The sequence below is a fragment of the Neoarthrinium moseri genome, assembly GCF_022829205.1.
Source record: "Neoarthrinium moseri strain CBS 164.80 chromosome Unknown scaffold47_Wmoseri_CBS_16480, whole genome shotgun sequence".
NCBI lineage: Eukaryota > Fungi > Ascomycota > Sordariomycetes > Amphisphaeriales > Apiosporaceae > Neoarthrinium > Neoarthrinium moseri.
Window position 1 is genome coordinate 187,705 of NW_026055161.1, and position 26,097 is coordinate 213,801.

A 26,097-nucleotide genomic window follows, 5' to 3' on the forward strand; every position below is an offset into this window, starting at 1 on the left:
AAAGAGTGGAATTCACACTTCATTTTCAGGTCTCTCGCCAAAGACTGCTCCTACTAGACCAAATTCCGTCGATTAGGCAATGGGACGTGGCACACGGCATGGGCCAGGAGTGAGGCAGCAGTGGCCCGAACGTGGTGTCACAAACGCCCCAGATCTGGTGCAGGCTAGTCGGTGCGAAGAATCGAAGCGATGCAGAAATCCCAACGATCATGAAGGACCACACTGGCTACCAAGCCACCCATATGGCAACCTTGCAATGCGCCCCCACAATACGAGCGTTTGTTTGTCGAGAATTCTCCGCGGAGAAAAAGAAGACTCGACCACATACTGCAAGGTCACTTGCGATAATAGATCTGCGAGTGACAGGTCAGTATCGATGGGTGTGCCGATGGAATGGTCACGGTGATCTCGCAAGGGATGTGCTTACCTTTTTAAACTGGAAGTGAAGTTGCAGTATACCCTATGAGTGTGGAAGATCAGCTCTGTGAAGTGCAAGGGTCGTTTCAGGAACAGGAGGGATGGTGACACGAAATGAACTGGTAGGGAGACTTCATATCCGCGCGCCTGAGCGTCAGGCGGGTATACGGGTGGCTGAGCCTGTTGCTATGGATGGCATCGGGAAGGGTGAATGGGTTCGTGGAGACCAATGATTCTGCAGAAACAGCCCCAGCCGTAGATCGTGTTGAACGGGGTCTCCTTACCACGTGAAACAGATGCAAGGGACAAAATAGAAAGGAGAAGAGACGATTACACACCTTGTCAAAGCTGCTCTTGAACCCACGGTCTCTCTTCGCGCTGTAATCCCACTCACGGTCGACGATTCGGAATGCAATGTCCTCGTAGGGCGGCCCGGAAATGAAACGGATCAGGCACGTGTCTTCCTCGCCTGCGGCAGCGAACGACTCGCCCCTCCGTCTGCCATGCTCCCTAATAATCTTGAACGTGGGCGCCTTCGTCTTGTCGATAAGATCCGGGTAGAATATGTTGAACTTGTAACCCTGGACGACCTTGGGCGGTGGGTTGTCGTGGTCATAATGGGTCTGGTTGTACTTGTTCCATTCGTAGCCCATCTGCACGCGGTTGAAATAACGCGGTTTCCTCGGCCGGTACTTGTCGGCCCATTGAGGTTTGGCGGTACCAGGGACTGTCTCTTCAGCCGTGAAAATCTCCTCGTTCTCGCTGATCCCTCGGGCGACCTCCCGCTCATAGAGCGCCTTGGTTGCTTGGGAGAAGTCCTCATTGCCGGTGGTAGAGAAGCGCGCGGTCCCTGGGGGAGCGTTGCCCGCGCCGCTCGCATGCGAGGCAAGGCCTAGAGCAGAAGTAGGCTTCGACGACGAAGGAACAGTCGGGGCGGAGGCGTTGCGCGAGGGCATCTCCGAGGAGGCTGTGTCGGCAGCAGCGATCGCATTGGCCTTTTCTGGATTCCGTTCTCGTAGGGTCTCGATCCTGGTCTCTTTGATAGAAGCATAAATCTTCTGTAGCTTAGCCTTGGCTTTGTATACCAGCAAGCTCTTGAGCAGCTGGCCCCAGTAATCCGTATCTATTGCTTCGTCCGAGCGGAGCTTGGCCTTGATTTGTCCTTCGAGCTTCTCGAGCTGCTCAAGCGACTTGGGCCCAAGGATCTTGTCCACGTCTGCGCTCACAGAGCTGACGGCTCGCTCTTCTGCGCCCATGGGCCTGAGCTTCTGGCGCCTCTCCGAGCAGAGCGCCTGCACTGCTGTCCAATATTCGCGGTTCTGACTGTTCATCTCCAGGGTGTGGTACGAGGTGATGTCCCCGTCCAGCTCCTCCAACTGACCTACGTCCAGGCTTTCGATGACCGCGACCGGCGCTGGCACGTCTATCTCCACATCGGCCTCGTGATCGTCAAAGACATCTCGATCGGTGTCGATGTATCGCAGGTTGAATGCCAGGAGGTCGATGGGCTTCGCGCGGCCTTCTCGCACACGGATGTCGGCCTTCTTCTTGGACTGCTTGAGCACAAACTTGTCCTCGTCGGCCACGAACTTCCTGGCCTGCTCATCCTGGGTCAGGTAGGCGGCAGGCGGCTTGCCAGCTGGGCGGGCGGGCTTCGTGATCCTGTTGTTTGGGTCCCGTCTAGGAGATGTGATAATCTGGCGAGGGGGGGACTTACGCCCGCTTATCAAGGTTCGTCTTCCTGGATCCATCGCGCCCTCGTCAAGTAATGCCGCGTGGGTTGTATCAACGGATAAGGTCGGATTCTGCGGTGCGAGAAGGTTTATCGCACAGGTCCCTTTTGTCTCCGGTGGCTGATGCGACGTAGTTACGGCGTGCTGCCGCGCCGGGGCAATCGAATCTCGGAGCAGCACGGACCATTTTTAGCTGAGGCACCTACGGAAACGCCGCCATCGGCCCGTCAGAATTAGACCCATATTGATCCACCCCTATGCCAAGGACGTTAACCTCAACTCAACTTTGCCGAGCTCCTATTTAGAGAGTCAACACTAGGTCCCAGTGCGTGAGCAGTGGGTCCTCATGCGGACTACTTTGAAGCTGATTTTCCTCTGTTTGTCATTTACTTAGAGCCAGGCAGCCAAGCCTAGCAACGTCGGCAGTATACAAACGTGGCTCAAGTGCTAGCTATCCCGTTACATTTTTCTACTATTGAATAAGGAGGAGGTTCGTACGATTTCCTTATCACTATGGACCCGTGTCGTCTATGCCATCAAGCTACCTTACGGTCACGAATGACTCGCCATGCCGGGACGGCATTTTCCTTGTACTGAGGCTTCCTATGCCATAGGTTGGTTCGGCCCTGGCAACGAGTCTCCTTGCACCTTGTAACATTTCCTTATAGAATAAGGTGTTTATCTTGTTACGTGTGAAGATACTACGCATGCCATATCAGTAGAACCAAAGTCTATTGTACTACAACGCGTGAACAACCCAAAATCTGCTTGTCAGCTAATTAACATGTGACAAGCCTTCCAATAAGGACATTGTCTTAATAAGTGTCGCGCTCAATGTCCTTTGTAGGTACAGAAGGTTAAGTAGACGGCGAAGGGTTGAGGTGTTCATTGTCAGCGTCGCCCATAATTCAGTTTTGATCGTGAGCGACTTGCTCCAGACAACCTAAACATTCCTGGTCTTGAACTTTGAGCAACTTGCAGTCCGCACACAACTCCCAGCTTTTCCATTCCGCCAAGATTCCGTGGGGCTTGGGTGAACAGTACATTCTCCGGGTGCAGATCTCACACCTCCGCTTCCAAAAGGTGTCCGTGTAGTCGCGGGCCAGCTCCGGTTGTTTGGCGAAAAATTGCGCGCTAGGCAGTACCCGAAAACACGTATAGCATGCAACCCGATCATCTTCAATAGCCACCACCAGTACGTGCTGGAAAGTAAATCTGAACTTGTCATGTAGGCAGCACTTCTGCGGGTCTACCAGGAGGCGGAACTGCCATGATGTTGCTACCATGGAAATGGCATCGTTGTAGGATAGTAAGGACACTATTCGTTGTTGAAGACTTCGCGGAAGTGTTTCAATGGAAGGTGCTTCTTCCATTCTCTCCTCCCAACAGGTCCAGTTCGCATCCATCCAGCTATTGCGATTGCAAGGTTCGCTAGACCCCGGAACTGAACAGGAGCGGGCTTTCGTACCAAAGCGCCGGCACTTCCAGCACAGAGTATACCACTCTCCGCCCTTTTTAACAGTGCACATGTGCTGGTAGAGCTTATGCTCCCTGGCGCAATTCCAGCAAAAGCGACTACCTCGCTGACTTGACGCAGCGAAGTTCTTGGCTTTCTTCCGCGCCCGCTGCGCATTTCCAAACATCTCTCTAGGCAGCATGCAAAGGCACTTTAAGCAAGCCAGCTTGTCTTGGTTTTGAGGAAATCTCTCAGCCTCGACAAGGAACGGGCGACGGGCATCTGGAGATAGCCATTTCACATCAAGATTGGCATAGAAGTATCGGTTCACCCGCCTCAACGCTAGGGTGGATCGAAAGTCAAGCTTTTGCATGACCTCACAGTGTATGTCGAAAGGAAGCAAGACAAAGTCGAGCATGATCATAAGCATACAGGCCTTTCCTTCTGTCGTTGTTGAGCTGGACCCTAAATCTTTGGAGTGATAGGCAGCGTGTCGAGATGTACTCGCGACAGCACGGCAACACTCGACTCTTCAGTTGTTTCATACCAGTTGAGCAACTTGATTGAACAACTTTGACGGATGGGAATTGTTTTTTAATGCGCTTCCGTTTACATTTGACTCACGATGCATCGCCGGCTGACTCACACACAAGGGTAAACACCCAGGTATAGGATCCCGAGCTAACCCACAACCGATGACAGGCTGAAATAAAACAAGAAAATCACAGCCATCCCATTTCAATCTGATTTATTGCAAGAGATTCATAGGTAATTGATTGGAATCCACAACCCTGCCGGGACTAACTTAGTCGGCACTCAAACTAGATACCCAGACTATTTCCTGGGTTTCGAGGAATGGAGGAAATGTTTGCGAAATGGTGACCTGTGACCTCACCCAATTTTCACTTGCTCGTATTCAGGATCGGTAATCTCTATGGAATTTTCAGTTGCAACGAGCTAGATGCTAGCTTTTGACATGCATCCGATCATGATTTCCGGTCTAGATCATCGAAACTGCTGTGGACCAAATGGACCAACAAGCGCCATCCTTAGTTGACTGCTATTGATAATCTCATTCTTCCTCTCCAAGAGGTCGTTGACATCCCAGTGAGCACACAGCGTTCTTCCACTCAAGAACCTCGCATGTGGATGTGACAGCCACACCGCCAACCCTCCGACCAACTCCGGCGTGTCGAATCCGAGCGGCCGCAGAGGGGGAGGTACCATATCTGTGTCGATCAGCCCAGGATTCAAGGCGACGATAGTCATGTTGGGATAAGCAGCCGCGGTATTGACGGTTAACTGCTGAGCTACCAGCTTTGATACTCCATAGGCGCAATGGCTCGGGTTAATTACCCACCCCGCACCAGATATCATGTTGATGATAACAGCAGATGTATCAGGATTGGGGAGGCTTTTGATAAAGGCACGCGTGACCAGATACGTGCCTTTCCCGTTGACCTCAAAATTGGACCAGAAAACATCCGGATCCTCGTCCGCAAAGGAGGCTCCGAAGGTTTCATTGCTAACACCAGCGTTATTGATGAGTATGTCTGCATGTCCGATTTCTTTCTCGATTTTGGAGAAAGCTTTCTCGACAGAGACGTTGTCTGTTATGTCGACAGCCAGCGACAATGTTTGGATCGAAGGATTGATCAGTTTGACCTCGTCCTCGACGGCGTAGAGCTTTGAAACACTCGTCGCAATGAGAACGAGTGCCTTTACACCAGCTTTGGAAAATGCCGGGGCGAAGGCCTTGGCCCCAATACCACGGCTTGCACCAGTAATCACCACAACCTTTCCGTCGAGAGCGATTTCGGGCTTTGTGGGGTCAATCGAGGGGTATTGGTCGCGATGCACATTCTTTGTGAATTGAAAAGAAGTGACAAGGAAATCCTTGGGCAGCACAGAAGGATCAAAAGCCATGACCAGTTTTTTTTTTCTTGGCTTGCACCAATCAAGTAGTATTTCGAGCGTTTGAATAAGCCGTACAGCAGTAGAATGCAGGTTCTGGTGACAATTTCCACGTCTGGCTCAAGACGAGGTCCTCTTAGTTATACTCTTGATAGTCACATCTTGTATTTTGCGATAGCCTTGAACTTGCAGAACGAACTTCCTAGCTTCCGGACGATGGAAGAGTGTCATCGCCGAGCAGGATTGTTCTCGCACGTTGTATTACTCCACGTCGGAGACTTTGAACTCGTAAAATGTATCGTAGATAGTTACTATGTCCACTTGTTATAGGGATCACTAGCTGCATTCAGATGCCCAACTAGGCATCAGTGAAAATGGACCCACTCGTTTCGTGGTTCGGGGTTGGTCATGGTGCGAAGTCCGAAAGGAGCACGCCGGGCGGAGATTAGGCCCAGAGTGGATCGGTCACATCATATCATGAGTCCGGACACGGAACAAAGTGGACAGCGCCAGCGAAACGCAGCATGACTTGCTCTTTAGTATTGGGGGGTTTAGAGAACGCCTTTGCAACATCCTGCACATGCGTGTCACGTGTGTGTATATGCGCTACTTTGAACTTGTGCTAAAAACAATCTTCACTCCGCTTTTACCAGTGATCCAAGTCCAACACGTCGCTAGCGGCAACACTGCATTACGGTGGTTAGTTGTTGGAGTCAAACTCGAGCCAATGAGAAGTAGACATGTAGGCGCCAACCTGCGTTATGAGCGAAAGAGGACCTCGCCACTTTGTGCCAATGGCATTATGACTGTCGCTGCTGTAGGTTTTCGAGCTTAGAGGAGATTTCATTGTACAGCTGCACAGTTGTCAGTGGCATTGTGGGCAAGAGTTGTGTACTATCATTTAGCTGCTCGCAAAGGATTTGGCAATGGCCTTTGCGCGTAGTAGGTAATACATCTAGCTGGTGTTACAGAGTTGTCATTATTTCTGCTATTAGTCTACGTATCAGACATGCTCGGGTGCAGTCAGGCGTATTGGACAATCTTCACGCCGGGCAACAATTCCGAATTCACCCGGAATGGCATTTTATATGGTCAGATCCTAAAACATCTCTAGTTTTATACAGGATAATCACATGGCGAAGGTAATAGTCCTTGTACCTAGGTTCATATATCGGCCTTCGCGAGGCAATAGCATCTCCAATTAGATGAGTATTTCACGGAGAAATTAGCATAACGTATGTCGGTTGCTCAGAAATTGGGAGAGCTGACTGAAGCGTAGCAGCCTGGGCTGCCGGTGCCATCACGCGCTAGGAACGTATGAGCAGGCATCGATCTCACTAACGTTCAGCCGGCCTCTGGTAAACTTGTGTTCGAATGGATCAATATACGTAGGCATAACCTGAAGCATGGCCAGAGTCTCTTCCGAGTATTCAACTTCGAAGGCGCAATTAGACGATGTATTTTGTTCAATCAGTCCCAAAATCAATTACTGCTACTAAACAGGGTATCATCAGTCCAAATCTCTTCGCGCCGAGGCCCCCAAACCCATCATGTACACACCAGATACGGCCAGGAACATGCCGATGTTTCAAATACCACCGGAGAACCCTCCACCAGACATCCCGATCCCAAAACCTGAATCCAATTCAAAGCCACGGATGCTTTGCTGCCAGTCCTGCCAGTCAAACTCCTCATCCATGTTGATATCACCCTCGTCAACGGTCGGGATGATGGCATTGCTAGCGGCATTGGTAGTTGCCTGTGGATCGTTCCATTTCCATGCATCTGACCAGAGCCATGGCGGAGGGTTATCATCCACCATTCCTGTGGCTGCTGCGAGCACAGATGATTGAGGCATATTCGTCGTAAGGGGCACCTGCGAAGGTGTCTGGGAGTTTGAAAGAGGTGTAGAGACACTCTCACGCGGGAAGGCAATTCCACCCTTGTTCGTGATCGGACTGCCATTACTTGACACTCTTGGCATCGGTGACTGTTGCCGTTGCTGCTGCTCAGACAAGTTTCCAGATTGGAGGCCATTGCCAAGGATGGCTTGTCTTGCGATGTCGGCCGAGCTCTCCTGGAACGCTGCGGACCAGAAGTCGACAGGGTGGAAATTGGGCTGGGACATGACGCTGCTGATGTAATCGAGATGCGTCTGTGACATCTGAGGTTGTCCGGCAACTTGCGTTGGGGGTGCTGGCGCCACATTCGCAGTCGGGGCCGGACTTTCGAAGCAACCCCCGTGGGTGAATTTCTTCTCCGGTGCTGGCAATCCGACCAGTTTGCGCCAACGATCTTGAGCAATTGTTTCACGCACAGAGTTAGGCAAGTGCTGGAAACTTGCCGGCGGGGTCTTTGAGCTGCTGAAGTCGAGCTCTCGGGCTGCCTCTTGGTCTCCCTGGAGACGAGTAACTTCCTCTTCTCGGTGTTTTCTTGCCTTGAGCATCAGCCTTTTCAATGGCAGCCACACGGCACCGTTTTGGGCCAACTTGTTGAATTCGTGCGGTTCTGTGTTGTTAAAGACGCTATTGAGGGCCAACCATGCCCTCTCCACAGAGCTTGACCATGGCCGGCGACAGACTTCAAGAAGCAAGTACGCAACAGCGTGCCATTGAGTGTACGTCTGGAAAAGCCAACGGTATTGCTTGCACTTCGGTTCACTGTTGAGGAGTCTGTTATACTCGACTACCTCGGTGGAAGAATTGAAGAGGCGATCGCGGACCTCCTGGGAGACTTCTTGTCCAGGAGAAGGGAATAAGACCGGCTGGTATATAATCAGGCTCATCTTCGCCATGATCAATCGGGCTATGGCTGCGGCCACCCAGTGGAGCAGATCAACGTTCTGATCCGTTTCGGGTTTCAAGTATCTGTCTTCCACACGTTCAAACATCTCAAGCAGCATATCCTCGCGCTGCTGTAGCGTTAGTTGGGTGTCCTTGGGACAGGGCGCCATCGGGTTGCTGGCGGCGTGGAGCCTCCTGGCCAAGCTGCAAATCTCATATCGGATGAGGCAGAAGGTCATGTCACTCGCCCCCTGCCGTTCGCGTGGGAATTCTTTCATGTCGGGGGAGATATCGGAATCATTAACGTTCATGGGGAACTGCGTATCAAACGTGTGTTCGGCGATGGTCAACTCGGTGCCTTGGTCCTCGGCCGATCGGAGGTCCAGAACACATATTGCCCACCATAGACGACGCCTCATCTCAACCTCAAATGGCGTCAGGTTGCCAAAGTGGGTTCCTTCTCGGTGTGTCCCAATGGACTGGCTGATGCGGATCAATAGCCCCGTAAGTGTCCAGGAGAATCGCGTGTCGTCGTAACGACGAACCAGGACCAAGAAAAGTGTGAACGCCTGGATCACGACGAGATCCGAGGTATTCAAGAAATTGGCCTTTGCCAGAGCCTGCTCTGTCCCGTACCGATACTGCTTAATCAAGTGCGACTTGTCGGCTCCAAAGTTCGTTTTAACCTGCAAAACTAGTCAGCCTTTGCCTAGCAGGACGAGTATATCCACTTACCTCATCCTCCTCCAGCGACGTGATGGCTGCGTAGTAGATGGAAAACATGAGGGCCTCCAAGTTTGGGGAGATGCTGTCCATGTCGCTTCTAATTTGTCGAATGACTTTGTTCATTGACGGTATATGTAATATCTTCACCAGCGGGTCGACGTTTTCGGTGTAGACTTGCCAAATAAAGGGAATCTGCGACGGGAGGGGGTGAAGTTTGCGCAGGTCAACATCCGAGGACCTGTAGCCAAGAATGAATGCATGGTGATCTGTCAAGAGCTCCTTCTCGGAATCCAGCGTCTCCGGGGAGCTGCCCTCGTCACCAGACTCGTCGGTCTCTTCATCAGTAAGCTTTTGCGTCTCGGACCTGATTTGTGCGAGCTATAGCAGATAAACTTAGCCAATCATGCATAGCTTCAGATGAAACCCTCGGGAAATCTTACCTCGTCGTTCATTTTGGACCAGAACGCATTGCTCACGTAGCGTGTCTTGCCCTTATCATTGAGGACCAGTCGGCCGAAATCCTTGTTGACTCCAAGTGTAGGACTCTGCAAGGGGCCCCAACTGCTCGTCTTCATCAAACGACCCGGTGCTGGAGGTAGTGCAGGCAACCCGGCGGGAAGATTATAGCTCGACGAGGAAGCAGATACCTGTCGCCTCCTGTCTATATCGTCGGTGGTGTCATCGGGCGATCCGCCGATACTCGCAGGATGGCGCGCCTCGACTTCGATCTGGCCGCTGAGCTCCTCGACGATGCCCTCGAGTTTCCGCAAACGCTTGATCAGCTCGACTTCGCGCTCCGTCGTCTGCTTCGGCGGCGCGTGGGGATCTCGAGGGCGAGGGCGTCGCGGCGCTCGCCCTGGCGCAGGGAATATGCAGGAGATGTGTGCTTTGCGGCAATTGCTACACGGCATATGCTTGTCGCAGCGGACCTTACGGCGCCGGCAGGTCACACAGGATCTCGGATTCAGAGCCGACGACGGCTCGACGCTTGGGTCGATCACAATACCCCCGGTGCCGTTGTGGCTAATGCCGGGGGCCGCGCCGGCAGCCGGAGCACGCACGTCGCGAGGTGTCGAGTTTGTCGGAGTGTTTGTAGAGTCTCCAAGGCCGTTCGGCGAATGGCCGGCCGATACGTCCATCGGACTCGAGTCATCGTCCTGGGGCGATGCGGTAGCCATTGTGTTAGAGGCCCGCCCAGTTCCAGCAATGACCGTCCGATCTTCGCGAGGGGCGCCGCAGGGCCCCCGTATTCCTCGATAGTATCGCTTGGGACGAATGCACGACTGAGACAGACGGCGGGTTGCCGCGCGAAGGGAAGGGGGGGAAGCTGGCTGAAGTCCGTGACGTAGATAGTAGAAGGTAAGTTTTGAGTAGCTGGGAGATTTTGTTGCAGAGGTACATGACTACGGTACACACTAATCTGTACGCCTACCCAAAGAATAAACCCCCGCCCTACGGCGTACCCATGACCTGGTCCACAGCCTTGCTGAATCACGGCAATCGCCGTGGCTGGATCCTGCAGAGACGCTAAACACTGCTTACATACAGGGACAGGATGGCACAGGGCAGGACTGCTCGAGTAGTAATCAAGTACATAATGGCTCAACCGGCTCCGGCCTTCACTTGCCCCCTCTTGGAGGACAACAAAAGGGTCGCTAGACAGGAAGTCGACGGTGACTTTCGATCCCAGTCCAGTCCAGTCCCGTCGCTCTCTCTCTCTCTCTCTCTCCCCCTCTGTCTGTGATGACGTGCAGATGTCGGACCGAGACTCGCAACAGTCCAAGCCTTCACTGCTTGAGGCACTTGAGGCACTTGAGGCGTGAAAGCTCAGTGGCTGGCGCTGCCAGGATCGCCGCTTGGCAATTCCGTGGGTCCGGCCGCTGCTTATTTACCAACACTAGTTGTATCCGATTATCCCCGGGGACCGACCATCCGGCCGACACGCCGCAATCATTGGTGACTCGCGACTGTGCCTCCACGGTAAGAAACACTGCAACTCCATGGAACTCCCTAATCATAAGATCAAGTAGCGTGGATCCAAGTGATAATTTGCAATGGCAAGTCCCTGAACTCGTTGCATCCGTTGGGCGTAAACCGTACTATCTATGCAGCCGCGTTCGGAGGACTAGCGGCACTCGCCGCTCCATCCCTGGGTGTCGGGATGGTCGAATAATGAGGATGAAATGTACTCTATCATCCTGCCACGCCAGCGAGCAGCTTCACACGCTGTATCCAACCAAACTTTCTCCCTCATCCTGGGTCTGTCTTGGGCCAAGGAGCAAGTTGGTGAGCTTGTGGTGTATCCATCCGATATGTGCTCTGGTATACTAATTACCTGGGAGGGCTGACGTCTTTCTGCTAAGCCTGCATGGAAAGTATTGTAGCCAACCTGGTCCTGTGGACTATATCAGAATTTGCTAATACTGCCCGGCCTACATTGATTCAAACATAATCAAATTAGCACATTACTAAACGGCTCCGTGGATGCTTACTGACGATGCTGGCATATAGCGACTTGCAGACGCGACTCGCATTGCGAATCTCCAACGCACACGCAGAATTGTTGTGAATGATTAAGCTATATATGCGCCTAATCATGATTGCGTTATCTGTGCCAGTGTCCTGGGCCGCTGCCCGGGATCCATGATCACGGGGTGGAGTGACTTGAGAACAGGCGAGCCTATGTTCATAAACATCCGGCCTCCTCGCCTTGTGGGCCCCTGAGATGTGGCTATGGTCTAGACCCTGGGATGAGACTAGGCACTGCGATACTTGCAGGCAAGGATATATTCGTAGCCAATCACAAGTTGATGGACGAAATTCAACAGTGAAAATAGCACACGATGTTGAGATACCAAAGTTTTGGGCTTCTTGGCACAGTCTCAAATCAATTCACCGCAATTTATGTACCCAAATCATTAAGAACAGGGGAACAGTCTCTAGATGGTATCCCAGAGAGCCCCAGTGTAAGTGTTCGTCTAGATACCTAGATAATGGCGGCTTCCAGTCGCCTGCGCTATAAGCCGGGTCTCACCTCGTCATTGTCACGACACCACTTGAGACTGTACGTCCCTTGGGTTTGAAGTTTTCACTGTTAACCGGAGCGCGTCTGTCCTTGTACTCGGCGTGAGCCATATCTCATTCTAGATCCATGATCACTACAGGACTTCTGCTGGAAAGAGGCTTGCTCGATACCGCAAGCACAGCAGGACGGGATACGGAATCTACCAACCTGGGACATGAAAAGCACGACATTCATAGGTCACATGACATGATGCGATATCACGCGACGACCACATCTCCTCGGCCGCCGCCATCTGGTCTGTCTTTCATATAACCTTTGATTGCTGCCAGTGAGCAACTACTTAGGTGACTTGGCGCCGTCAGCGCCGCTACGTGGAAGATTAGTATGTCGGAGATATTAGCAGCCGGGCGTCTTGGCACAAGGCACCTGTGTAATGCCCAGATAATTTGTCTGAGACAATCCACTAGCCTAACTTCTTAGGAAGCTCTATTCAGAAGAGCCTCAACGTGTACATCGAGGACTTATTTCAGTGTTATGGTGCTTTACTCTTTTCCAAGACAAGTCTCATTGAGAAAATGAGGAAAGTGCTCCAGTACCGGTAGCGTACAGATCCGTCTTGGCCTAAGGACTATTGGAAAATCACTAAAATATGATGCTAAATTTTGAACTGCGGCGATCACCTTGTATCGTGATTGGCTCTTTTTGTTACGCGTTTGTCTTTACAATGTCCGCTCTGGTAATGAGTTGCGCTTCGAGCATCAACTTACCAGCTAGACAAATGCATTCCCTTGCGGCCGCACTGCAAGCCGTAGACGTGGGCCAAGGCAGATGGTATTGATTTCACCCGACTGGCATAGGCCAGGATTTATATATAACAGTTCGAGGATTCTCCGTTTCGTCAACACCGAATTCTACATGTGAAGCATCATCTGAATTGTACCCACCTGTTCACTACACGAAATCACAATGAAGTTCTCTACCATCTTTTCCACGTCGGCCATCCTGGTTTCCTCCGTTTCTGCCGCTCCTCAACAGAACGATAACGCACCCAGGGGATACAACTTCAAGAGTGTTGACTACAGCCACATCGATTGGTCCAAGCTCGACTATGGTCGCGTTGACTGGTCTCGGGCCGACTACGCCCATATCGCTTGGTCCCAGCTTGATTATACCAGAATCGACTGGAACAAAATCAAGCACGGCCAAAAAGGCCAGTGGCAGTGGGACTCTGCATCGAAAATCTTTGCGAAAACCTACAAGGTTATCGCAACACCGGATCAGGTCGTCAATGGCACTGGAGCTGCGACAAGATTCACCGGTGGCCTTCCGGGAAGCATTGGTATATTCACCTACGGCGTCATCCCATCTGCCAACACGATCTGCTATCGTATTGAGATTGCCGGCTTCAGAGGTGAATACCAGTCGCCGGCCAAGACCGCGACACACATTCATCAAGGTGCCAGGGGTGCCACCGGCCCGCCGCGCATTGCTTTCCCCAACCCCGTCCCGGTCGACGCGAGCAAGCCCGAAGGTCTCCGGGTTAGTATCGGTTGTACCACTGGGCCATTCACTACCGGGGTGTTGGCCAATGGCGTCGATACCGGCACCGGGTTTCAAGTCAGTCAGATTGTGGCCGACCCCAAGGCTTTCTTCACAGATGTTCATTCAAGCTTGGCAGTCCCCGGGGCTATGAGGGCACAGTTGGCTTAAGGCAGCAGCCGGCTTTGTATAGTAGGGGCATATTAGGACCTAGGCTAATCTTAATTAATCAATTGTGTCTCGACTATGCGTTGCGGGCATCTCAAGTTGCAAGGGATGAGGATTCTAGACATTAGTGAGCAAGACCACTTCAAAAAGACGTCCAGAGAACAACAAGTTGGAGTGGCCTGCGTGACTGGTCGTCCTTGGAGAAGTTGGGGTGAGCATTTGGTGCAACTCCAACGAGAAATGCCACTGCACATACCTCCATTATTGACTGGTGCAGATCAAGAAGTATGACAACATTGTGTCAGACATCACAGGAGGCCTTGCCGCTCGGCTTTAGTCATAGCCCACCAAGGTGTTCCCTTCCGTATGTCCAGCTGCCTCTGCCCTTTCCCGTGAGAGATGCTTTCCACAACAGAACGTCTGGTACATGCGGTGGTTCTTCACAGGTTGAGATGCAAGCGTCGGTTGTGCAAACTGCAATGCTCGTAAATCATGGCATTAGAACCAGGACTTTCTGGAAAAACCAGCCTCCGGCGGTATTCCCGGTGGAACCGTTGCTTACTCATTGCCGCGCGCGAGGAACGGAAAATCAACGTTGGACAAGGTAAGTGTCGTAAGTCCCATGCTTTCCCCACTTCAGTCCGTAGCAACAACTCAACGGATCAGCTGGAGTATCTCATGAGTAGAGGTCAGCCCGTCCAAGGGTGACTATTGGTTTGAGGGGCAGAACAACAGACCCCTTGTTCCAAGGTGGTCTAACCGGAGACTTTCCAAGTCTCGCGTCGCGATCCCCCGCGCGCCTACACAACTAAAATCCAACTTCTCAGTAATCAAGTGTACTGGAGAAGCAAATGTGTAACAATTGTGGTGTGGCAACCCCGACGGCAGCAACTCTGTCCTTCCTGTCGCCCACGCTGGACACGTCAGACATGCCCAAGAACTTTCGAATGTCCTGCCAAATGTTCCCCGCGCCTGCATGGTCAAGTTATAGAATGTCCATGCACCGAATATAAATACAGGTCGTGTCTCTCTATTTCTGTTGTTCCCCTTGAATCATCCTGCAACACTGAATCAATCATTACCATTTTATTCAATCATTGAGATATCATCCAACGGCATCATATATAATGGATACCAAACTTCAGGATGCCACAGCCAGCCCTGTGATGTCGCCTGCCAAACTGGCACACGTTGTCTTCCGAACCTCGAATTTCAAGCCGATGGTTAACTTTTACAAGACCTTCCTTGGTGCTCATGCCGCGTACGAGAACGAGTCACTGTCATTTCTGACCTATGATGACGAGCATCACCGCATCGCAATTGCCCAGGTTCCTGGAACTACGCCAAAAGGCCCAGCTACCGCCGGCATGGACCATGTATCCTTCACGTTCAACACGCTCAACGATCTGTTGCTTGCCTACAAACAACGCAAGGCCCATGGGATTTTGCCCTTCTGGTCCGTCAACCACGGACCGACCGTGAGCATGTACTACCTGGATCCCGACGGCAACAAGGTTGAAACGCAGGTGGACGTCTTCGAGACGGCGGAGGATAGTAAAGCCTTCCTTTCGAGCCCTGCATTCGCCGAGAATCCTTTCGGCGTTGAGTTCAAACCCGAGGACTGGATCACGCGCCTTGAAAATGGCGAGCATGAGCGGGTGCTCATGAAGAGGGGAAACGTAGGGCCTCGTGGTCCTGAGTCTATACCCATGCCCTCTGTGCCAGCCATCGAGGGCTAGTATAGAGAATTTTCCATTGCATGGAGGATCGGAAAGTTGGTTTCTGTTGTAAGTAAGCCTGAAGACTGTTATCATCTACTTCGTCACGATTAGTCCTTGACAGAGGGAAGTCTCTAGTGAGCCAGCTGTGCCACCTTCGTTTCTGCCCAATTGTCTTCCAAGTCCATAGCGAATGATTCAAATAATTTACATATGAACGAGGAGTTCCTTACACACTGAAGTGCATGTAACATCTTAGAAATAGGCTGTCTAGCGTTGGCAGGACTATCCACACGCACATAATGGCAAGGGAGTTGTCATGCATATATCCACTTTAAGCCCCGCTGCAGCTAGGGTCTAAGTGATGTAAGCCCAGAATACATCCACCCTGATGAATCTGGCCACATTTGCCGAGCCGCTCCGCGACGCGTTGCCATTGCAGTGATGGATCGCCTCTCGGCAGAGCTTGTTCATGTCGTTTGCTCGCACTTGGAAACAAACGACATATACAACTTTCGATTGACATGCCGCGCTTACGGCGACGTCGGAGCTTGCTACTCCCATCGCCGTCTGAAATTCCACTTTCACCATGATGATTTTCAGATGCTCGAGCTGCTATCACGCCATCCCATCATCTCCAAGAATGTTGTATCGCTCGTGTACTTTACCAACAGATTGGAGCTGAAGTCAGATGGCCGGAAGAAGGACCGCGTGGACTTGATCCTCGACTATGAGAAACGTACACACCGGCTCAATACACGGGAGACCCACGCCCCGCCGTCAGCAACAGAGGAGCTCAATGAGATGTTTCAGGAGTACGAGAAGATCGCAGATCGCCAGATCGAGATGATCCAACTCGATGAAGACTGCCGCATGCTCCAGGGCATTGTGTCCCGCCTAGGGAACCTCCAGGAAATTGAAGTGAGGTACCGTGACCGCCCACGTCAAGGACAGGCGGGCAACAACATGGGTCCGTTCAAAAAGATCAAACGTTTAAACCAAAGGTTTACTCGATCAAAACCAACCGGATGTCGCGAACTACGCTCGCTTCTTTCATCCTTGCCGGGGAGTACTATCATGCTGCGGTCCCTCGCTTGTGAAAACCTCGATTGGACTTTCTTCTCCAAGGGGCTGGGCACGGGACTCCACGCAATGCCATCGCTTCAAAACCTGACGATGGTTGAGCTCTCGTTGAACGCGAGCACAGAGTTAGCTGGGAGACCAGACGGGGCTTCCGAGCCGGCTTCTAAGCATCTCTTTGGCACGGGAGTCGTCGGTCGTTTTCTTTCGTCCTTGGACAAGCTAAGGGATCTAAGAATCACATTGGGGTGTTACGCAGGGCGAATACCGAAACCCGCTTGCCTGCCGGACATCATTACGCCGGGCCATCACTGGTCGCATCTCGAAAGCCTTTCACTCGGAGGGCTTGAATGCGAGGGGCAGGACTTGCTGGGGGTTCTCGGTGCTCACAAGGAAACCCTAAGAAGTCTGTGCATATGCTCCATAGAGCTGACCAGTAGGTCATGGTTCGAGCTCCTCCCGGCGATCCAGGAGGTTTTATGCCTGGATACGGCTTGCATATGTGGCGAACTTATAGATGGTCTCTATGAAGGACTGGCGTGGCACGGAGGCTATCCGGATGAGGGGCCGAGCTGGGTCACCGGCCTTGGACATGCGATGAACGAATACCTTGTGTCTGGAGGTACGATGCCGCTGTCCGAACACAACGCAAGCCCTCGAGATGGCTGGTAGATATACTTCTTGCCAAACGGCCGCCGGCCTATATATTTCTCATCTATGGCACTTTGATGACAACCTTGCCAAAGTGCTTTCCTCCAAAGAGGTAATGTAGAGCCTCTTTCGCCTGGTCGAACTCGAAGACCTTGTCCACCACCGGGTGGATCTGAGCCTTGGCATATACACCCAACATCTCCTCAAACCGATCCGCAGGTCCGTTCAACATGCCCTTCAAAGTGACGTTGCGCTTCAGAGCCAGCAAGTTGGTGTTCATTCTGTTACCTGGTGCATCCTCCTTGCCCGAGAGGTATCCGATGCAGCTGATCAAGCCACCGAACGCTACGCAGTCGAAAGACTTGGCCAGGGTCTCGGCACCGCCAGTCTCGAAGATGACATCGGCTCCCTTTCCTCCGGTGAGCTCCAGCACAGCCTTGTGCCACTCGGGGGTCGTCTTGTAGTTGACAGTGTGGTCGGCACCCATCTTGCGGGCACGCTCGAGCTTTGCATCCGACGACGAGGTCACGATGGTGGTCAAGCCGAGGGCCTTGGCAATCTGCAGGCCCGAGGTTGAGACACCCCCAGTTCCCTGGAGCAGCACCACCTTGTCGTTTCCTGCCATGGGCTGACCGATCGGCTGGAACGAGTTGATGGCCATCCAGGCCGTGACTGCTGCAATGGGTAGACACGAAGCCTCCTCGTCGGTCATATAATCGGGCACTTTCACCAGCCCGTAGTGCTGGAATACGCGATACTCTGTCAGGCATCCTGGAGCAGGGAGTCCCAACCCAGAGATCATGTCCTTCTCGAGGACCTGTCCCTTCACATGTGTTTGGTTGAACGTGGCCATTACACGCTGGCCCTCCTTCAGGGTGGTGACTCCGGAGCCGACCTTGATGACGCTGCCACAAATATCGGAGCATGGCACCAGTCCACTTGCACCCTGCGACATTGAATCGTGGTGCCCGTAAAGACCCATGATGACTATTATACGCCCTAGTCAGTCACCGCAGAAATGTAGACCGGGGCCTGGAGGCATCGTAACATACCCTCGGTGTCACGGAAATTAAGTGAAACGCGGTTCACCTTCACTAAGACCTCGCCCTCCTTCAGTGCATTCTCGTCCGGCTTAGGTGCCTCGACCAGCTTGAGGTTGTCGAAGCCATCCTGATTTGTGACCCACTGCTTCATCTTCGCAGGTTGTGTGTTTTTTTTTTGGTCTGAATGGTTTGTCGATTATGTCCGCTGTCAAGATGCACAGGTGGAAACGTGTCGAACGATTCAATCAAATGCCTGGAACCCAGAGTTTACCTTTGCGAATTGTCGATTTTATGAAAAATTTCCCTCCCTCTTTTCTGATGTCATAAATACCGTGAAGACGGCGACGGCTCGGCATCCCAAGCCACGCCGTGGCGGCTGCTCCGAATAGAGCGGGTCTAGTCGGTCCACCTCCGATCCACCAGCTTATCAAATCGTTTATGCTATAACACACGGACGGGGGATTGATAAGCCGCCGAGAGTGTGTAGACCAAGTCCACTCTTTCCAGTGAGCCTTGATGGAAATGCTCAGTCTTTGCGATGATTGAAGAAGACTGTGCTCATGCGCAGCATGTAATGCAGCCATGGTCGCCCACACTCAGTCTACCCCAGTACCCCCCTCGTTACCCACAGGGAATACCTTTAGATCCAACTTTAACGTGTGATTTGTATGCAAAGGTTGTGTTTACTGGGTCGCTATATTTGGCGATTTCTCTGCATATTCTACCTGGTTCACGCAATCCCAAAGCCAAAGGGTTTCGTAAAATCGGTACAATACAGATGGGTTCCGGCCCTACCATACCTAAATGCATTCCACCACATAACTCCGCTCTATGTGCGACAGGGTATTTGTCCGTCATATCTTCCCATATGTAGAATAAGCAGTATGAAACGCTATGAAGCCACCAGATAATGCCCGCCCCGACGTCAAATCGTGTTGTGCTGCGTGTATGCCAAACCTGGTCCTCTATCGGAAACGCTACCGCAGGCCACCGGGCCCCTTTTCGACTACAAACGCTACCGGTCGTCTCGACTTGCGACTGCCGAAGCTCATAGACCTAGGCGGCAGGATGCTCATCCGCTTGAGCATTGGGGGACTTTGTGCCTCCCAGTCGCCTTCCGCGTCGTTAATAGCAGTGCGATCAAGTCCCTGACTGATACGTTCATCGTATCCCCACTTGCCAACCCCGCCGGCATTCACCCAACCCTCTATGTTGCGACATTGACTAATATCTAACCAAGACATCCGCGAACAGCCATCAAGGAGGCTCTCCACGCCTGCAGCAGTGACACGCACGCATCCGCGGACACTCAGGCGCTGTAGGTCGTTGAGGTGCAGGGCAATGCAAGCGAGACTGTTGTCGCTAACCGCGCTGCCGCAAAACGCCATCTTAAGCTCCTGTAGCATGGGCAGACCAAGGGCAACGACCTCTGTCGCGGTATCGGATAGCGCACAGCAGAATGAGAGATCGAGGTGTGTCAGTGCCTTCGCTGAGTTCGCGAGAGCTACAATGGCGTTGTCTGAAAGGTAGGTGCAGTCAGCTAGGCAGAGGTGTGTCAGGTTGCTGAAGCGGAAGGGTGTCCAAGACTGAAAGCCGGCATCGGTGATCGACGTGCATCGGGTCAGCGACAGTGTCTGTAGGCGATTTGACGCATGGGCGGCGAGGTGCGCCATCGATCGATCAGTGATATGCTTGCAGTACGACAGGTTCAGTCGTTTGAGCCGCGGGCAGCCTATCACGGTCCCAGCTGGTGGCAGCGTGATGGTCTGCGTCTGGGGCTTCTGCCCCCTGACGCGAGAGCTTGAGATAACCACCTGCTGCTTGGCACCTTGAGGCGGGTGCTCCGGAACAACCCAGCCGACCACTCGCGCCAGAAGGTTGTCGCCAACCTTGCGACAATTACTCCAGTCGACCTCTTCAAGACCCTTGGCATGCTCGCTCATATCCAGGATCTGGTTGGCAGAGACATCCCAGACAGATTTCATCCTCCACGTCTTGACGTTCTTGCCGCAGACCTTCCACAGAGCCGAGAAGCCCTCATCGGTGATGTGGAAACAGTTGCTCAGGTTTACCGATAGAGCACGGGGGCCAATGAAGGGAGCTATGACCGAGACAAGCACATGGTCCGTCAGAATGCGGTTGTGTGGGGTTAGATCAACATCACGACATAGCTTGGGGGAGGTCGCGAGGATCTTGCGCCAGTGCGTGGAGACCTGCCGTAGGCGTAGGAGCTCAACGATATCAAGCCACTGCCAGATGGCAACTAGCATGTCATCGGGCAAGACCGCCTTCGCGGATTGAGCGGGCCGTCTCGGCAGGATCCTAGCCTTTTTAGAAGGACCTTCAGAATCAGGGGATAAGGAGGGGATTGCAAACTTGACAGGAGTGGTCATGTCAATCATGCGTTGTCGGATTCCGTTGGTAGTTGGGGTGCTGGGAGACTCGGCTGGAGGGGTCGGGGGTGCGAGCGAACCGCGGCGCCGGTTTCTCAAGTTCTCCATATCAACGCTGAGGAAAGGATCTGGATCCTTCGGCTTGATAATGTCCATGTCATCTTTGGCTGGTGACGTCGGCTTCGAGGGCGTAGTGAATGTGACCGTCGGAGTCGACTTGACAGGTGTAGATGGCCCAGAACCATCACTCACGTCGGCGTCCGTCATCTCAGCATCCACGTCGCTGGGTTTGATTCGTGTTCGCGCCGTCTCCTCGACTTGCTTTCTGATGCCGGGGGGACATTTCCGCCATAGTTCGTCAAGCGTTTCTGGGGTGATCATGAGGCATTCCACCGCCGTAATAGACCTTACCGTGGCCGTACGCTCACGTGATAGACCAAGACTCGCAACTTCGCCAAAATACTGACCCTGGCGCAGTCTCGGCCTCACATAGGACGATCGGAGGATGCGCTTGTTGGACGGTTGTTCTTTGGGTGGATCGTGGATTACTTCGGCCTCGCCTCGAACGATGAAGTATATCTCGTAGCCCAGCGTCCCTTGCCGTACGATGTCTGTGAACGGCGGATATGACTTGGGTTGCGCACTCATACCCAGGAAATGCAGGATATCGGGGGGTAGCGTCGAGAACAGGGGAAGTTCCTTCAGTGTTTGCCGTACGTTGACTATGCCACTACCCAGGGCACTGCCGCCTGATGGGTCTTCAATAACACCAGGACTCGGCGATTTCCGCTTTTTGTGATTCACGACGGCGGCGCCTTCTTTGATGACACCCTTCTCGCCCGTGGAGACCTCCCCAGGTGCTGCAGACCTCGCCGTTCTCGACCCAGTGGCGGTCTTGAGTGTCCGGCCACCCTCTTGGCGCTTCTTGTTCAGGATGGTCAGTCGCTCGTGCGCCTCGTGCCTAATCGCCTTCTCCATGTCAGGAAACTTGGGAAGCTCCTGTTGTAGGTCTTCCTTCTTTAGAACTAAAAGCAGACATTTCGTCCGGGCGATGATTGTGGCGGTCCGAGGCATGTTCATAAGCACGCCGATCTCGCCAAAGAAGGAGCCTGGCTTGAGCTCAGCATATACAGCCTCGCTGTCTCGAGATGTCACGGCGACCACACCGCGGACTAGCCAGTACATGGCCTTTGCGTTGTCGCCCTCGGTAATGATGTGGTCGTGCGCCGAGTGGATTTGCGGTCTTAAATGCTTCCCAATCGCAACCAAGAAGTCCTCGGGCGCTGTCATGAACAGGGGGAAGGATCTCATGCGATCAAGCAGATCCAGCGGCATGTCTGGGATGGTCGACGCCGTCAATGGCGAAGGGCGCATTGGCCGGGTCGGGTTTGTCTCGACATTGAACGACCGAATCAGGGACACCGAGTCCATCATCTGACCTCCAGCCGGGTGGTGCGCCAGGGCCCTGTAGGGCGAAGGGGGGGAGCGCGACCCCCTATTTCGGATCATGTTTGCTGAGCGGTCAGCCCAGACTGGGCGAGCCGGTATGGGATTTCCAGGATGGCCAAGATGAGATACAGGTGTCGTCTACCTCGCCCGCTTATGCAACCCGTATGACGAAGCCTTCTCTGCTCTAAATAAAGTGGGATCGGTTTCGGTTCAGACTTTAGGCAAGGAAGGCTTCATGCTATTACTCGTCGAACAAGAGAAACCTTGAGAAGCGACCCGGCGGTTTGGTGAGTTGTCGTTCCGTATGCCGCGCCACTCGATCGGGTGGGGACAAGCGTAGATCTTCCCGTTCGAGTGATAACAGATACTACTTTTCGCCAACAGGCGGAAGGTAGACCGTGTGGTGGCCGGCACGTGGTAGCCGGGGTTTCGTCGACGTCGTGGGGTGACTGAAGCTCCCGCGTCTGGTGTTGGGGCGAGAATTGTAGCAGCTAGCAGGACGGAGGAGGTGCTTCTGACTTCTGACAGCAGCGAGCCGGGAATGCGTGTGAGATGTAAATGAGGTTCGTGCCGGTGCCGAGGGGTCCCGTTCGAGATTGAGCCTGGCGATGGAGGAAAGTTGGTCAGTCTTAATGCTGTCGTTGCTGCGTTGGCCCATGGGCCGTGGCTCTGAAACTTACGACGGGTATAGCACAAAGTAGCAGCAGAGCGCCGGAGGGGGGAGAAGAGCGGTGGAGCTCGCCTACGTGCTCCCAGGTGGCGGGCGATCAGAGTCCCGCGACTGTCAAGATACGCCTGGTCGAGGAGTCGCCGGGGCTTGTCGTACGCGAATGGGTTTCGAAGAGAGTTGGGACGTGACGAGCGTGGGGTTACAGAAAGTATCCCGACTTCGCAATTAGGTACGGACGGAGCATGTAGTCCAGGAGAGCTAGCTCTACAAACAGCGGGCGCCAGCGGTCGTCGCAAACAGAACACACAAGAAAGAAGAACAAGTCCACGGCCGAGCGAGGAGGTATAGTTCACGGCTGCAAGAAAGACCACGGGTGGGAAGGGAAGAAGAAAATGTGCAGCCGGGGGTTGACGTTCGTACAGAGGGCGGAATTGTACAAAGTGGTGCCCCAGTTCGGTCGATGGGCAGGCAATAAGGGTACATTGGCTTAGATTAGGGGTGCGAGGTCTGGAAAAGTAGGTGAGTTCAGTGCTGGTGCGGAGAGGCCCCCTCCCGCGCTCATTGGCAACCAGCCCGAAAGCCCTACGTCAGAAACAAGCATGCAGCTCCGTACTTGTAAAGGTAGTTCAGGTGGCTACCTAGTAAGTGGTTTCTTCAAAGTCCCTTGTATGGGGATGTGCCGTGGACCGGTATCTGGTGTCTATCTACATAGGTCAGGGTCAAGGCCAAGGTCAAGTCGGGCTGACAATAGTCAGACAGCCCGCAGGCAGTACATGTATCTATCCAGTTAGGTAGTTATGCAGGCAGAGCATCGCCCCCCCAGATGCAGGTCACACATGGATGCACCGCGGGAAACCCTTCACACTTCAGACACGCGCTGAGCCCTGCGGGCGGGCTCTGATGTCTGTGGCGGCGAGCAGCAGCGGTTGAAAGTGGGACCTGGCTGCCCTGCGTTAGGAGCACTGCAGGCCGAGGAATGCTTTTGTCTCACGGACGTTGCGCCTGGTCTCGCGTGTGTTGAACGCTGCACGCAGGCGAGCAACGAGACGTGCCCGTGGTTCAGTGTGGGTGTGGACCGGCAGACCCTTCGACTACCCTTCCCTTTGTTTCTCGGGGCACGCACCTCTTTTCCTCCTCGCCCCTGGGCAATTGACGATTCACGGTGAGCCATGGCATGAAGCGAAAGCGGGTTGACGGCAGAGCTTCAAGCTTCTGCACGGGGCGCACGATGGTCTGCTGCTTGGGGAATGGGGCCCGACTGGATACTCCGGTGCTCTAGCTGTGAGGGGCCGTCGCGGTGAGCCTTATTTTAGCAGATCATTCTCACTTGGTTGGCAGCTCAGCCCGCCAGGGTCGGATGGGACCTTGGTCCTTGTGGAAATCGTCGAAGCAAGCCCGGCAGCCAACTAACTACCTAGGTAGTTACCTTGGCAGGTCGTTAGTCACTACATTGCTGCTGTGCCTGTGGGCGCTCGCTCAGCCTGCAACCTGCGATCGAGGCACGCGAGCATCGGGAAGATCGTGGCCTGAGGGCACGGCACGGAACCATCAGGCGGGACGCGAGCAGCAGACGAATTCCACGATCGTTCTAGAAGGAAGCAAGCCCCGGCGATGGTTGCATTTCGTCCCGGCGATTGGAGATTGTGGCTGCGGTGCACTGTTCAGCTGCAAGCCCCCAAGCCCAGCTTCCGCCAGCGATAGTTCCCTATCATAGCTATCATAGTGTTGCGTCTGGGACCCCGGGAGTTTGGATCCTTGTCGAAAATGCCATGCATCATCCTCAGACCGCGAAAAGGCCCCGCTACACAGAAATCTTCTCTAGCCCTGCCGAGCCTGCCATCAATCAAAACAATGAGAGGAGAGCTGGTAAGCCAAGCGGGCTGTATCTGCGCATCGGAATTTATTCACGGGCGTAGCGGCGTGCCGAGCAGGGGTCTGATGCTCTCGAGAGAAACGACCGGGTGTCTCATGAGGGGTGGCTGGCATGGCCTCTCAATGGTCCGGCGTGTGAGAGTCACAACCCCAGCTGGCGTCTACTTTCTAATTTGAGCACTAACTCATTCGGCTACGTTTCTATTGTGGCTGCGCAAGTGTCGAGAATAGTGAAAATCTCATCAGTCTCTTCGCAATGAGCGAGGACGATGACGTGAGTCCATTTGAAATATGCAGGCATTGCACAGCCATGGGGTGTGTTGATGCGTGGTAGCCAATAAAGTACCGATGACACACATGGCTTACTGAAGCCCAGAACTTCCCAACCTGTGCTTGCAGAATTTCTTTTGACAGTCGCCGTTGGAATTGACTACGGTAATGCCTGCTGCCTCGCATCAGCGTGCTGGGAAAAGTAAAGAGAATTTTTTCTCCGCATGTTCCCGTGAGACCTGGTGTATCTCAGGTCGACCCGTCTGACAATCTTGGTAGTTATACACCGTCTCCACGACACCCAGCGTAGCATCATCACCAAATGCAGGACTTCCGCATCCCAGCCGGCGGTTAACTCGCATCTTGATCAATTAATGGCACGCTAAAACCTCAATCGCACATCACAACCGCTCGGCGCACGTTTCACGACTAGGACCGCACTGGGGCCTTGTTGAGTATCTGACACGAGCGCCTGACGTGATGGACCAGGGTGGCACCCCTGATCGGTTGTATAAGGCCCATCCCGGCCCTCTCGGTTAGGCCTTCTAGAGGTCTTCGAGAAGGTTTCTAGCGCCACCGGTCAGGACTCAACCCGAATGGTGGGGGGTAAGTAAGTCGGGTGTTTCTACATCGCGAGTCAACTGTTTATCTCACCATGAGTTCATGTTGACGCAACGTGCTGAGGGTCTCATGGCCTGCCGATCTGGAATTTCTGCTGTGATTACTACTATTACGATAAGGAGCCCGTCTTCTTATTTCCACCTGCATTGGCTCCGTGGGGTTACGGCTGCGACCGAATATCGTCTGATGTCTGAAATCAGAGGGAGCCCCGTGGCCTGGGGAGCTGTCTGTGCGATGAGACTATGATACCGAGGACGCATCTGGCTTGTGATGCAATTGGGCTTTCGACTACGGAGACGCTCTCCGCAACCTGATTGATAATCTCTAAACACCTCTTGAGTCAAATGGTGCACGTTGAAAACTGCCGCAGCGTGCTGCGCTAGAGACAGCCAGGGAGAAGTGTGTACCTCACATACCTTGGGCCGCGCAACACTTGTCACATCAGTAACGAAACCCGAAACATCTCTCACGACATTTGTTCCCGACGTTGTGAACGCGCGTATAAGACCACGGACTATATCAACGTTGGCGGAATGCATACCATCTGCAATCAACGGCCCATCACTTTT

The 26,097-nt window shown here is 53.3% G+C and overlaps 8 protein-coding genes across 8 annotated transcripts; 3 read left to right on the top strand and 5 right to left on the bottom strand.

Moving 5' to 3' along the window:
• Window positions 1-335: 335 nt before the first annotated feature.
• On the bottom strand, window positions 336-2,168 carry JN550_009864 (uncharacterized protein; the record flags this gene model as incomplete). The annotated part of the gene is made up of 3 exons (XM_049321982.1): window positions 336-353; window positions 428-460; window positions 756-2,168. The coding sequence occupies 3 exons, from the start codon at window positions 2,166-2,168 to the stop codon at window positions 336-338; spliced, it is 1,464 nt and encodes a 487-aa protein (XP_049168186.1).
• A 2,443-nt stretch (window positions 2,169-4,611) lies between these two features.
• On the bottom strand, window positions 4,612-5,532 carry JN550_009865 (uncharacterized protein; the record flags this gene model as incomplete). The annotated part of the gene is made up of 1 exon (XM_049321983.1): window positions 4,612-5,532. The coding sequence occupies one exon, from the start codon at window positions 5,530-5,532 to the stop codon at window positions 4,612-4,614; it is 921 nt and encodes a 306-aa protein (XP_049168187.1).
• A 1,576-nt stretch (window positions 5,533-7,108) lies between these two features.
• Window positions 7,109-10,207, bottom strand: JN550_009866 (uncharacterized protein; the record flags this gene model as incomplete). The annotated part of the gene is made up of 3 exons (XM_049321984.1): window positions 7,109-8,989; window positions 9,039-9,407; window positions 9,470-10,207. The coding sequence occupies 3 exons, from the start codon at window positions 10,205-10,207 to the stop codon at window positions 7,109-7,111; spliced, it is 2,988 nt and encodes a 995-aa protein (XP_049168188.1).
• Window positions 10,208-13,020: 2,813 nt separating this feature from the next.
• JN550_009867 (uncharacterized protein) lies at window positions 13,021-13,764 on the top strand (the record flags this gene model as incomplete). Its single annotated transcript, XM_049321985.1, has 1 exon — window positions 13,021-13,764. The coding sequence occupies one exon, from the start codon at window positions 13,021-13,023 to the stop codon at window positions 13,762-13,764; it is 744 nt and encodes a 247-aa protein (XP_049168189.1).
• Window positions 13,765-14,888: 1,124 nt separating this feature from the next.
• JN550_009868 (uncharacterized protein) lies at window positions 14,889-15,500 on the top strand (the record flags this gene model as incomplete). The annotated part of the gene is made up of 1 exon (XM_049321986.1): window positions 14,889-15,500. The coding sequence occupies one exon, from the start codon at window positions 14,889-14,891 to the stop codon at window positions 15,498-15,500; it is 612 nt and encodes a 203-aa protein (XP_049168190.1).
• Window positions 15,501-15,923: 423 nt separating this feature from the next.
• Window positions 15,924-17,231, top strand: JN550_009869 (uncharacterized protein; the record flags this gene model as incomplete). The annotated part of the gene is made up of 1 exon (XM_049321987.1): window positions 15,924-17,231. The coding sequence occupies one exon, from the start codon at window positions 15,924-15,926 to the stop codon at window positions 17,229-17,231; it is 1,308 nt and encodes a 435-aa protein (XP_049168191.1).
• A 43-nt stretch (window positions 17,232-17,274) lies between these two features.
• JN550_009870 (uncharacterized protein) lies at window positions 17,275-18,404 on the bottom strand (the record flags this gene model as incomplete). Its single annotated transcript, XM_049321989.1, has 2 exons — window positions 17,275-18,197; window positions 18,263-18,404. 2 exons carry the CDS (start codon window positions 18,402-18,404, stop codon window positions 17,275-17,277), a joined length of 1,065 nt encoding a protein of 354 aa, XP_049168192.1.
• Window positions 18,405-19,230: 826 nt separating this feature from the next.
• On the bottom strand, window positions 19,231-22,155 carry JN550_009871 (uncharacterized protein; the record flags this gene model as incomplete). Its single annotated transcript, XM_049321990.1, has 1 exon — window positions 19,231-22,155. One exon carries the CDS (start codon window positions 22,153-22,155, stop codon window positions 19,231-19,233), a length of 2,925 nt encoding a protein of 974 aa, XP_049168193.1.
• Window positions 22,156-26,097: the final 3,942 nt, after the last annotated feature.